Source organism: Trachemys scripta, chromosome 1, assembly GCF_013100865.1.
Source record: "Trachemys scripta elegans isolate TJP31775 chromosome 1, CAS_Tse_1.0, whole genome shotgun sequence".
NCBI lineage: Eukaryota > Metazoa > Chordata > Testudines > Emydidae > Trachemys > Trachemys scripta.
Window position 1 is genome coordinate 195,059,984 of NC_048298.1, and position 13,913 is coordinate 195,073,896.

A 13,913-nucleotide genomic window follows, 5' to 3' on the forward strand; every position below is an offset into this window, starting at 1 on the left:
CCAAGCTTTTCTCCACAGTCACCAGGGGAAGACAGGCGGAAATGCCGCCCTGACCCCCTCACTCCAGGAGCTGGCGCTTTAAGGGAAGCACCCTGCCACCCGCTACAAACCCCGGGGAGTTCCCGGCCCGGGGAAACGAACAGCGGGAGCCCAAGTGGCTGAGCACCGGGTCCACATGGGCGGGGCAGCCCGCAGACGCACGTGCAGTGACCGCCCCGAGCCTGCAGGGGGCAGCCGAGAGCAGGCACTCATCGGCCGGGCCCCGCCCCGATGCCATGACACCTCCCCCTGTGATGTCAAACGCACGTCTCTAGGCAACAGAATCCCAAACAGCGCGTTCACGTTCCCTCTCCGCCTGGTAGCGCGCGGGGCGCGAGTGGCCCGTGTCCGGGCAGCAACACCAGCCCCGGGGCGGCGCCGGGCTCGAGACCGGCACGAGCATGGCGCTACCGCTCCTGCCCGGGAACTCCTTCAACCGCAGCGTGAGTGACAGCGGCAGCTCCGCGCCAGAGACCCCCCCCCGCCGCATCCTGTGCCCCCCGCCATCCGCACAGCCGCCTGCGCCCCCGCTCCTAGCCCCCCCCGTCCTTTGCCATCCCCACCGCCCCCTGCTCCTGGCAACCCTGCATAGCCCCCTTCTGCACTCACCTCCCCTACAGCTAGCCCCCTTGCACCCCCCCTCCCCATAGCAACCCTGTGCATCTCCCCAGCCACCCCCTGTGTCTCCCCAGTGCCCCTAGTACCTCCCACCCCGCACCCCTTGCATAGGTCTTTCACCAGCAACCCCGCATAGCCCCCTGGCAACCTCACATAGCCCCTCCCCTGCATCTACCACTCTGCATAGGCCCTCTCCTGCACCACCTACCCCCTGTACCCCCTTGCACCTAGCAACGCCTGCCCCAGAGCCCCTTGTATCAGCAGTCCCACTCAGCCCCTTTACCTGTCACACCTACCCTTCACAGAGTCCCTACCCCTGTCCCAGCACACCTAGCAACCGCATAAGCTCCTTGGTCTGCACCAGAGCCCCGTCTGCACTGTTTCTACCTTCTGGTACCCTCACACACCTCCTTGTAGCTCCTGCACCTAGTGACCCACCCTGCACCCCTCTCCTGGCACTTGCCCCATGAATCTAACAACCTCTAGATATTCTTTCTAATCACCCCCCACCTACCCACACACTCCCAGCTCCCCTCCCCGCCCCCGTTCTTCCACTCTATATGCTCCCTAGGTATCTCCCCAGCATACTGCCCAATCTACCATGCAGGTATCTGATGCCTTTGTTTTCTCATGTGCGGGGAAATAAGGATAATGATACTTGGCTCCCTTGGTAAAAAGCTTTTGAGATCTACTGATGAAAAATGCTATGAAAGAGCCAAGTGTTGTTGTTGCTCCCCTTCAACCTACCTCCCAAGTGCACCCTAATGAACCCCAGGCTCCCCCAATATCCTCCACAACACACCCTTCAGCATTATCACTTCCAGTATGCTCTTTCAATATACACAAGCATAGCTCTTGATTGAACTCAAGATGTGATTGCCTCACCCTATCTCTCTTATACTTATCATGTTCCTAGAAACCCATACATTTGAAATGACTGTGCTTAGTCTAGGGGAGAAGGGAGGGTAGGTCTAATTTTCAGAAGATTGTTCAAAAATAAATGTTTATTGCCGACATCAGGCGTTGGCAGTGTTTGCACCTGATGAACTGCTGCTATGAACATGGTCTAGCAGCAAGTGTAGATGAGGACAAACACAACATGTGTCCTTGTCTATACTTGCAGGTAAATCATGTTTCAGCTGTACCTGTTGTCAGCAATAGTTATTTTTCTCTTGTGTATATGAGGCTTTGCTTCCAATACACTTATCTTCACTGGCATTGTCTGCACTGGAGAATTATATAGTGCGTGATTAAAATATTAGTCTTGGCCCACATGTAAGTGGCATACTAGTGTCCACACTATCAATAATATTTCACTTGCACTTATCTCTGCATCCACACACAGCTGTAAAATAAGCACATTGCCCTCAGGGGTCAGTGATAGGAGGACTAATTGTCATATACAAACTAGTTTTAGTGCTTCTCATGTTCATGAACACTGTAATATTGAAAGCTAGCATTGACTAAGAATAACTCTATTCAGACTTGCTTATAGTAGAGCAAACAAAAAAGATATAAAGCATGCCTTTAAAACATTTGTAGCAAATCTGGGACTTTCTGGAGGGAGGAACTGACCTCTAGTGCATCAAAAAAATCTCCAATGTAGGTACATCATGGGTGCTTTTTTCTGCTTCCATTGAAGTCAATGGCAAGACTCCTATTGAATTATTTGGCAGCAGGATTGGGCTCCACAGTAGTTGTGACAAGCAGAGTTAACTTAAATTCTGGAGTTTGCCACCTCCCCATTACACATTTATTGAGCAAAAGTGAAATAGTGTTACATTTATAACATTTCTTCTTTTTGAGAGCTTAAGTCAAAAATGAATATATTTAGCAAGCAAGGAAGAACTGAGTAACCAACCAGTAGTTTTTAGGACAGTTTGAACTTTGTTTATTTATGTAACAAAGGAAAATGGAGAGACAAATACAGTTTAAAAAAAATCAAAACAAGGACACTTCAGGGATAAACAAAGTTAAGAACGATAATTCATCAGTCATAGCTGACAACAGCATTCTTTATATAGTTCCATAAGTATTCATGGCTGTTTGTAAATATGTAGAAGGACAAGGTTCTTACCATGAACTCTAAAATAAAAGAAAATAGAGTTTAGGCAGCCACCACTTTTTCAAATCTGCCCATTAAGGATGGGAAAATTTAAATAATATTTGTGCTATTCAGCTAATTTATTATCAAATATTTTTGAATATCAGTAGGTGAATACTTAGAAGTGAGTGTAACAAAATAAAGTTCAGGTTCAAAGGCTAGAGAAAGAGTTAAATCTTTATGAGAATATTCTACTCAGTCATGTGGCCTCATTCATCTATTTTGTAATCATTCTTCAGATATTTTGGGTGCTGGTTGTTATTGCTAGCTTGTGCTGTTCGCAGTGCCCTTTTCTCGGAGAAGACTAGGAGGTGGGACGGGGGTGGAAATCTCACTCTAAAATTTTTGTCATGAGCCACTTTATCTCAGCTGCTACAGTTGTTGGCCTATTGTGTTTAATTTTGTAATGAACTGGTTGATGTGTATATGATTCCTCAGATACTCTGGTGATGAGTGCATTCAGAGGTGCTGGTGCACCCCGTGGCTTGAAGTGATTTCCATCAAATACATGCTTTACAGTTTGTTTCAATGGCTCTCAGCACCCCTATGATGCAAATAGTTCCAGCAACCCTGGATGCATTAGAAATACCTACATAGATGTGTACCATCACTATCCACTGGACGGAAGCAGAACTGCTCAATTGTGTGCTATACCTTCTTTCTAACAGAGGAGCTCCTTTTAGCTTAATCGGTAGAGGTCTTTGTTTTTGGGGAGAAATGTTAGGAGTTGTCTCTATTGCTTCTGTGAAGTTTTGAACAGACTTTGAGAACCATGAAGGTTCTACTTTATCACAGATTAGATACAGTACTTGGCTTTATATACTAGAGGTCCAGATAAGGAAAATAAATAAATAAATAAATATGACTTGCTTATAGTAGAAAAAAATATATATATATAGTGTTTGTGTGAATATAATATATACATATGGTTAGAAGTCACTGAATTATATATACATGTATACATGCACACATATATATAGTCCAGAGAGAGCTAATTATAGGCATCATTTTCAAAAATTAAGTCACAGTTAGTACAAGACAGTACAGAATACAACAGAGCCGGACTGTACCATGCTCATAGCACTAAGGTGGTCTTCCATTGCTATGCTTGCTGTAGTGTAGCAGTGATGTCCAGTTTTGCTGGGAGGCATGTTTGTGGAGGTTGCTGCTTTTATATACTTTTATATACTATATGCAGACTAACAAAAAGGTTTGGACCATTCTTGCCACGGCTGCCTTCCATTCTCTTATCTTCACCATGAGAACAACAGGTGCAGAGCAGCAGCAGCAGTGTTCTGGATGTTTGTGGAGGTCACTGCTTTTATGTACTGGAAAAAACAAAAGCCACATTGGTTACCACTAGGAGCACTGCCACCAGTGTCTCATCTTTTGTGGAGAAATCTAGTTCCAGCAACAGCACCTACAAAGCAAGAAGGATTAGTGGCCTTGTCGTTGCTACTCCTGTTAGCTCTTGGCTTATTTTTTCCCCTGTTGTTAATTCCATCATTGCGCTTCTTGTTGCTGTTGTAAACACTACTACAACAACCATTCTTTTCTGTTCCCACTGCTACTGATCTGTCAGTTACTATGCCTATGTGAAGGGCAAGAAGAAGTGTGGTTGGAGAGGTGAAAGTACCCATTTTATTTGATTTGTACATGCCTAATCAGGAAATTTGCCTAACTGGGATGTCTCTCAGGGGTACTGGTTGAACTTTGTGATAATTTTATGGCAATTATTCTAGCTTAGTGGAGATGATGATTTTGTTAAAATTGGGGCTTGTAAAATGATTTCATGATGCTTAGGTCTTTGTGTATGTCTCAGTCTCATTCTGGTTCTGTATTTGTCAACATTTATCTACCAGCAGCATTCAGTCCCTCCTTAGCTATGCTACATCCAGAAAGGTTTAATCTCTGCTTGTTTCCTCTTTCCATATCAACTGTACACAATAGACTGCTAAAATGGACATCTCGCAGCTGCCCCCGTTGCTGGCACTTGGTAGGTAGCAGTCTGTCTCTGTCTGTCCTACTGTACAGAGTGCCTCCTCCCAACTTGGCAACTTCCTGGAAAACAGTATTACTACTGAAATGGCTTATTCTGTTAGTGGCCATTCTACTTAATTGGGACCAATGTCTAACTATTTGGGCATCCCAGTTAATTAGACTCAAGGATTATATATATATATATATATACACTTTATAAATACCTAAAGATAGATTTTACTGTATCTTAATGCCCCCTTTTCACTGGATGAAACAGCAGAACTAATAGAAACAGTGCAAGTTTTGATGTTCCATTTGCTGCAGAGAGTAGGATGATTTCTGGTAGAAATGGATCAGGAGGCATCAGAAGCTTGAAAAATTTACTGCTTGCAAAGGGAAAAGGGAGGAACTTTTCTCCCTGCCCCCTCCTTCTTCTCCTTTTTCTTTTAAGGCACTTATCATGCTCCATTGAAAAACAGGAGAAAATATATTGTGCAATTCCATTTTCCTGAGCCTACTAAGGAGGCCAGGATTAATTAAGAACCAATGGTGTCTTAGTAGTAGTTATAGCAACAGGACAAGCAAGCACAGCTTCAGGAGCAGGAAGTCTCAAAGGCCAACTAGCATTGCTATTGTTAATGTGGTGGTTGATTTTTAATCCATGTAGAATGGCAGCATTTTGAGCTTCATATAGTCAGTGCCACACAAGCTGTAGGCACACGCTTTAGGAATGTTGTTTGCTGGGACAGAAACTTGTGAAGCCTGACAACTATGATCCATCTGTTGAATCATCTCTGTAATGGATGTCCCAATTCAGAGCATGAGAGGTATGCCCAAGTACAGCAAAAAGAATGCACAAGCTGTTTCGAGTCCAGAATGGGTAAGGAAAGAGGTGCGGTGGCATGCCTGGCACTATCTCCCTCTTCCTTCTCTGTCATCCTACTCTCCTGCTATTGGTACTGTCCGATCTGCCTCCACTCAAGGTAGCAGTACCATCACTTGTATTCTCTGTTCTCTTCTCCACTGGGGCTAAGGCCAAAAAAAAACCCATCCGCAACCTAAATCGGTAGTAGCAACATGAATGCCTATTATTGTTCCAATCATGCAGTGCTTTAATACCAAGATCAAGCACAGTTCCTCTTACCCCACCATGCAGCAGATCACACAGCTGAGATGATGACAGTGGACATGCAGCCCTTTTAAATTAGTGGGGTGAGGGAGAGAATGCTGGCTTTTAGCTGACCAATGAATTTTTGTTCCAAAAGTTTGAGATCCTGTTGAGATGCACCGTTTCTCAAACAGTTCTGCCTGGTACTTCTCAGAAGATCTGAAAGAGAGTTTACAGACCTTAGAAGAAGGTGACTGTGGAGGAAGGTCTCATCTTCTGTGCCGCTAATGTTTGGAACAGCTCAAATTCCATGCATGCACCTCTGACTTCAACAGCTTACTGGAATTACCCTCAATGATGCTAATGTTGCTATTGTTACCACGACAATTGCTGCCTCATGCATTCTCTGCTACTTCTCCAATGTTGCCAACCTCAAGAGATCAAAAGTTGCCCCCCTCTTCATGAAATTAAAAAAAAAAGAAAAGATTACATTGTGTAAGGGGCATTTTGGACCGTCTTGATTTTTGAGCACCCCCTGCCCATCCCCAGCATGTCTGTGTGACAATTAGTGCTGCCCACTCTCCTACATGTACTGGGTAAGGGGATTTTGGCCCCTGCTGCAGGAGCTCTCTCCTCCACATCTGCATATCCCGTACCCAGCGATTAATCCTGTCCCCCCCAGCCTCACCTCTGGTCCTTCTCTTCATCCCTCTTTTCCAGGCCTGCGGGGTGGGGACCCTCTCTCCCTTCCAGGCTGTTGGGGCAGGTCCAGGGACTCTTCCCACCACTCTGCCCTTCCCAAGCTGGGTGCTGCAGGGGGAGGGGGAGGATCAGAGGCGCTGTCCTGTCTGTGTTTCTCACAGTGGGGGAGGGAGAGGAGCAGCATTGAGATGCTGGGCTCTTTGTTCCCTCCTTCCTTCACCCCTCCTGAGAGTCCAGCGAGTGGAGGGGTGAGACCCTGCTGGCTTCCTGTAGGGCTGAACTTCACAAGGGGGCTGCAGCTTCTCATGTCATCGTGAGACAAGCGTTGGCAACACTGTAATCTTCAGTCAGTGCCACCAGAACTAGTGCATCACTGTTTCTTCATGTGATTCTCCCCAACAAATACCACACATCCCTAAACGTAGTGGATAGTCTGCAGGAAGTCTTGGATGGTACATGGCTAGAAAATGGTCAACTTAAATTTGGCTTCTTTGTTATAGCTGTAAGGTCTAACATGGTGAGAGAAATTGCCAATAGATATTGTGGCAACTTCTGTTGCTTTGCTCATCCCTCAGTTTCTTGGTCATCTATTATTTCCAGAGAGAACCTGAATGTCAGAGTGACGTCATTGCCACAGTGTACACCATAGGTATTCACTTCCAGTGTTTGGTCAAAGCAACTAACAAACTATATGTGTAAAGAGATCTTTGTTCTTTTCTTCCTTTCTTACTTAAAGGAACTTGCTGGCACATACACACTGTTTGAAAAGTTTATTGTTCGCAGAACCTTTTAAGGTTAGTTTGCTTCTAATAATGATTCTGCATATAACCATTTTTAAGTGTTCTTTATGTAGAATCCTCTACGATTTTGCAGCAGATAGTGGAAGATTCTTGATGGAATTTAATTATTGGGCCATTTGGTTTTCATATAAAAAGTTACATTTCCGGAAGAATTCCTATGGGAGCAAATCTTGATCACTTAACTTAACAATTTAAGACACAACTAACCAAAATAAAAACCAGACAAAACAACAGGAAAGCTGTCTCAGGACAGGCTTGAGATACACAACACCTGGTTCTGAGAGCTGTTTTCCTTTACCTAGATAAAATACTTCCTTCACTTATTGGCCACGCTTTTGTCAACTGCCTTTTTCTCCCTAGTTATTGCTTCAGTAATAGATGGGGAAAAAATAAGAAATATTAGATGTGTCAAAACTGGTGCTATTCTGTAGAACCCTTTGGTATAAATCAGCCATTTCTGCCTGCAAATTTCTCTTTTTAAATTCAGCTTTATTATATTTATTTCCCATTTGAACTCAAATGTAGGAAGTTTTCTCCTGCTCTGTATCCTCCACACCACCTTTCCCAGGTTGGTGAGGAGCTGCTAAGGTAATAAAATAAGGAAACGGAACAAGAGAGCAGTTAACCAGCATCAGAAAAAAAAGACGGAGAACAAAAGTAGGAACCCCCAACCCCAAACCTTTTACAAATAAATTGTCACACTGGATCAGACCTGTGGTTTACCCGGTCTAGTGTCCCATCTGTGAAGGTAACAAGCATCAGAGGAAGATGCACTGTGTTATAAAGTAGTAGTTCTTTAGTTGCTTTCATTCCTTGACCATAAACATGCTCCTTATACTCTTAAACAACACTTCACTTCTCACTGAACATATGGGCATACATTCCTATTGCCAGAGGCAGGGACAGAATGGAAAGGAGACATCTATTCACCCTTCTACAGGCATAGGGGCAACTGCACACAAGAAGATGAGGGAGGACCAGTGGAGTAATTTTTGTCCAATAGTTGGACGGAACAAGGAGTTGGTTCCACAGATGAGCACAATTCCCCCTCTCCCCAAATCCCCTCACTAAACTATGTCCTACATTTATACCATAAAAGTTTGTGTGTGTGCGCTCAAGTATGTCAAGGATACAAACAACACAAATATCCCTATTTGTAAGATGGGCATTGAGAATTGACCAGATGGATTGGTTCACTCGACTGGCAGCATTCTGGTTATGATATATTTTTAGAATTTCCATTTATGTTAAAATTAATTTGAGGGAAGTTTTTAAGCTGTTGATTTAAATACATCTTTTTATGATTATTTAGCAATGCCTTATTCTCTTTTTTCCAATCTGTTTACAGCTAGGGAAAGAAAAGTTCCATAAGTCTCAGCATTGGGGTTACTGCAATAAAATTGCTATGTTGGTGGCAGAAGATAAACCTGGAATAGGAGGTGAACCTTTGCATGGACAAAAGCTGAAACCTAAATATAGTGTGTTTCCTAGAGGTGTGGGAAGTGATGCTCCTTCATGGGTAGCATTTGATAAACAGGTATGTAGAAGTTGATCTCTGTTATAAAAGTGTTTTTACAAATGGTTAATTTATGCTAAAAAAGTATAAGATAGGTAGAACCCAGTTAAAGAAAAAGAAAATATTTTCTGTGAAGCAATGGTTAACATTTATTTTTCCATAGTATTAAGTATAGTTACATTGATCAATATACTAACTGCAACTGTCTAAATAGTCCACCACAAAGCTTCTAACTGGGGATTGGAGGGTATAGTGTGACTTCTGCAGGACATAAAGTATAAGGATGGACAATGATATATTTATTTTTAGTGAAATATATGGGGACCAAGAAATTATCTGGTTATTTTAAAAAACATCAGTGGAGCTCATATATGAAGAGTTACAAGATGTAATTGATAACTTCTATCCCTGTCCAGCGGTGAGCTGTGTGTGGCTCAGAGACCCACTGAAACAGAGTTGAGGCTCTGATTCTACAAAATAATCTGCCTATCTAGACCTTTATGCCTGTGCGAAGCCCCATTGGGACTCCAGATGGGTGTAAGGGTCTGGTTGGATTGATTCGCTTTGTAGGTTTTGGGATTTAAACTATTATTTTTGTTTTTGTTTTGTAACGGAGTAGTGACATCCTTCAAATTAGCAAGTTATTGAAAAACCATAATATTTGACAGTGTTACAAAATCAAACTGTCATTATGTTTGATGTTTAAAGTTAGGTTCTAGTGACAAAGGTCATTTTGCAGCATTTTGCCTCTTTTTAAAACAAATGGCACAGAAATATTGTGTGACAAAAATATTGTGGTGGTTAAGTATTTGGAGGAATTTCTAATCTTTCAATTTCTGCTTTAAAGTAAGTCATACAAGTAACTACAGTTAAAACACATATTCATCTTTTTGGTTAGCCTGCATCAATTATAAATTTATGCAGGGCCTCATCTGCAAACTCATACAAAAGCAACTTTATTCACGTTAGTTATTCCTTTGAAGTCAATAACACTGCTCACAAGTAAACGTACTAATATGTAGAAGTGTCTATTGGTCCCTTAGTTTGTGAAAGTACTAAGGCCTCAGTCAATCCTGCAAACACCTATGCACATACTTAACTTAGTGCATGTGAGTTGTCCAAATGATTTTACTGGTACACCTCTGCCCCGATATAACGCTGTCCTCGGGAGCCAAAAAATCTTACCGCATTATAGGTGAAACCGTGTTATATTGAACTTGCTTTGATCCGCCGGAGTGCGCAACCTCGCCCCTCCCGGAGCACTGCTTTACCGCGTTATATCAGAATTCGTGTTATATCGGGTCGTGTTATATCGGGATAGAGGTGTACTACACACGTGTGCATGTATGCAGGCTTGAGACCCAAGTTTATGAAATAAGACTGTAAAGTACATATTGCACTGTAGCTCACATGCAGGGTGAACACTGCACCATTTTCAGACTCTTGGTTAAATAAACTAGATAAACTATTTAAATTTTGACTTTTAATTTTTTGATTTAAAATTATTCCGCTTTTGCCCATTTCTTCTTGTTTAGTAGCTTTCCTCAAGATCTAATAATGCAATTAAAATGGAAAGAAGGGAATGTGTAGTACTTCATTTAACCAATTTAATAGTGAAGAAACAGGTTTTTACGGTTTTCAACATTCAGTAGGAAGTAAGAGATTAAATGTTCACATTAATGAGGTAAGAGTTCACAAATGAGACATTTTGTGCTTGAAACATTACTCATAATTTGTGCATCTAACTATACTATCAGGTAGGCCAAACTAAATGATGTTTCCAGGTGCCCCACAGAGTTTGTTGAATCTCTGTTCCTGGTGGTGGTGGTGGTTGTTGTTTTTGGTATAAAACTTTTATTAGTTTTAATTAAAGAACGAGGACAGATACTCACTAAATTCATATATTAAACAGGAGTCTGCTGTTACATTGCTAACAGGAATATAAAATTCCCCAAGGTTGAGGGATTTGGAGAGGCAGATGTGTATTATCTCCCTTTTCCTTTGGTATTGTCACAGCCAGGTCATGCGCAGCCAGACCTAGTAGTCAGAGCCAGAGTCCACAGTCGTGAGACAGGAGTTAGCTGGGTCAGGATACCATAAGATCTGAGGTAGGTAAGATCTGGAGGTTAGAACCATAAGGCAGGAACTAAAGTCAGGCCGGGTCAGGATACCAGGGAGTTAGAGGCAGGAACCACAAGTCTGATACCAAGAGTCAAGCTGGGTCAGGATGCCAGGAAATCAAGCCAGGGTAGTAGGCGCAGAAGGCACACAATCCAGAGAAAGGGGAACCCAGTTCAGACAGCTTCCTGTTCCTGCTGCTGACTTAGGGCCAGCGGGCCAATCGGCCTTCTGGGTTGGAGCCTCATAGTGGGGCTGGGCTTCATGGCTCTCACGTAGGCTGTTGCCAGCAGGCTGCCAAGTGGAGGGTCAGAGCATGACTGCTCCCATAAACCTTGCAAAGCCCCGGGGGTCATGACCGATATTATCAGTTGTATGTTTCCATTTCTAAGTTACTGGCAGAATGCTTTGCTTAAGCACAGTACATTAGGTAAACTGAAACTGCATCCTAGTTAATGGGTAAAATAGCATACGTGTCACTGAGTATGAATTTCACGCTGCGACTGCAGATTTGTAGTTCACTTTTATAGCTATTGTGTGTATCACTGTGATAGATTGACTACCAAAATATTTTAAGACCTTTAATATCCAATAGAAAAAATTATTTGATTTGTCACCCTAAATTGTGTTTATTCTTAAAGCGCTTGTGATTTTTTTTTTTTTTTATTAAAACATAACTTGTCATTTTTCAGTTTAAGGCAATCTCCTTTTCTCTTCCCCTCTACCGTCCTTTCTAAATGATTTTGCATTATTGAAATGGATGACTTAGCAATTACATATATTTCAGTCTTACAAAGCATAAGCATATTCATATACAAGGGTATAAAGAGAAACAATGTTTGTGGAACAAAAAGCTTAATTGATCAAACTATTTTAACAAAGTAAAAAAGCAATTGGGCTTATGAGTACAGTAATGAATCGTTATTTAGGACCTGATCTTGCATAGAGGTCCTTGCATGTGGGGTCTTCCATCTAGATAGATTCCCATGGGGGTCCGTGAGATTCCATTTGGGCACAAGGGACCAACTGCATGGATTCCTGTGCGGATCAGGGCATTAATGTGTAGAGGTGTGTCAGCACATAATGCATCCCATTATTATGGGGCCATGACTGTGCCCCAGAGGTAGGCTTGCAAATAGTCTTCTCATTATAAACCCTGTACTTAGCCTAATCACATCTGTTTAATCAAGAAGCTGAAAATCTGACATGCTTACTCTATGGCAAGAGGAGTTTATTTTGCCAAGTGTGAAGGGTATAAAGAAAACAGGTTTTCAGTAAGAAGCAAGAAAAAATTCCCTCTACTTTTATAATATAACAAAAATAACTAATACTTTTTGGAGTGCCTATAACGGAAATATTAACTTAGTTTTGCTCCTCCCTGGAACAATGATGCTCCTGGGGGTTGGTAGTGGAATGTCTCCTTTGAGCACTTACAAGCTCTGAGAAGAAGGGCGCTCTGTAGAAATGTGCTGTCCAGACGGGGCGGAGGGGAGGGGATAAAATCTCTCGTCTGTTCTCCATGCTGATATGACTGAAGCACCATGCCTCCAAAAGTCTCCTCATTTAAGAAGCAACTTTGTCTCAACAGGACCCTTCCCCAAAAGGCAGATAATTCTTTGTGTACCACTCCTGGAGGATTCGGCAAGTAAAGGCAGAATCTTTCTTTGCCTTATGCTATTACCAACCTTTCCCTCTTTAGCCGTAGTTAATGGAACATTGTATGACTTACAGGAAAAAATAGAAAATGATGAAACCATGACTTCAAAGAGTCCCATTACAGAAGTACTTTTCTACTAAATGTACGAGACAAGGGTTTTTCTGGCACACAGAACACTCTACTGTGTAAAGAACTGAATGGGATGGGAGGACATACCAGCCACTGGCAGCCTCATGGTCCAGGCGCCCTGCACAATCAACTTGGTTCCAGCTTTATTTAAGTGGAAGCACAAGCACTGGTTTTCTAGAGAAGCTTGAGTGGAGAATAACCGAGGCAGAGAGGCTTGAAGGCTTGGAAAGGGATAGGTTCTGGAGGGCTGTAGGGAATGTCAGGAATGAAGCTGGGGATGACACTTCCTCCAGGGAGCGGAAATAGAGGATGGGTGAATAGTATCTACCCAAACCATTCTCTGGTTCTTACCTCACCCTGTTCCCTCCTTGGAGGAATTCTCATTTATCATTTAACATGCCTTCTTTGAGATGCTAGCTATACATATGTCAAGCAGCCCAGTCACCTCCCATGGTTATTCTTGCTACAGAGATAAGATTTAAGCTTCTACAGAATTAAAAATACCATATATACTCGTTCATAAGCTGAATATTTTTGGTAAAAAAGTGACACATCAAAGAGCTGAAGTCGGCTTATAAATGGGTCTACACCAAAATTTGATGATTTTAAACTCCATGGAATTATTGAATTGAATATCTAATACACTGTCGTTTTGTTTACCTGGAGCGTCTGCAGGCATGGAGCCCCTCAGCTCCCATTGGCTGGGAACGGCGAACCGCGGCCACAGGGAGCTGAAGGGCTCCATGCCTGCAGACACTCCAAGTAAACAAAACGTCCCGACCTGCCAGTGGCTTACCCTGACAGACCTGGAGCCAAAGTTTGCCGACCCATTTATTGATGTCAATACCACAGCCTTTTAAAGTTGCAAAGGCTTTGTTTAGTGGACTAGATTGGCTTGAAAGGAATACTAAAAGAGCAGTGCTGCAGATCTGCATGACATTTCATAGAATCATAGAATATCAGGGTTGGAAGGGACCTTGGAAGGTCATCTAGTCCAACCCCCTGCTCAAAGCAGGATCAATCCCCAGACAGATTTTTACCCCAGTTCCTTAAATGGCCCCCTCAGGGATTCAACTCACAACCCTGGGTTTAGCAGGCCAAAGCTCAAACCGCTGAGCTATCCCTCCCCATGCATTTTGTCC

At 42.8% G+C, this 13,913-nt stretch overlaps 1 protein-coding gene across 1 annotated transcript in view; it reads left to right on the forward strand.

The window, feature by feature from the left end:
* The first annotated feature begins 321 nt into the window (after positions 1-321).
* EFHC2 (EF-hand domain containing 2) overlaps positions 322-13,913 on the forward strand; it is a 90,977-nt gene continuing 77,385 nt past the window's right edge. The window contains exons 1-2 of the mRNA XM_034754024.1: positions 322-482; positions 8,700-8,888. Of these exons, the coding sequence (XP_034609915.1) occupies positions 441-482; positions 8,700-8,888 (231 nt within the window). The 5' untranslated portion in view covers positions 322-440. The remainder of the gene's footprint in view (positions 483-8,699; positions 8,889-13,913) is intronic.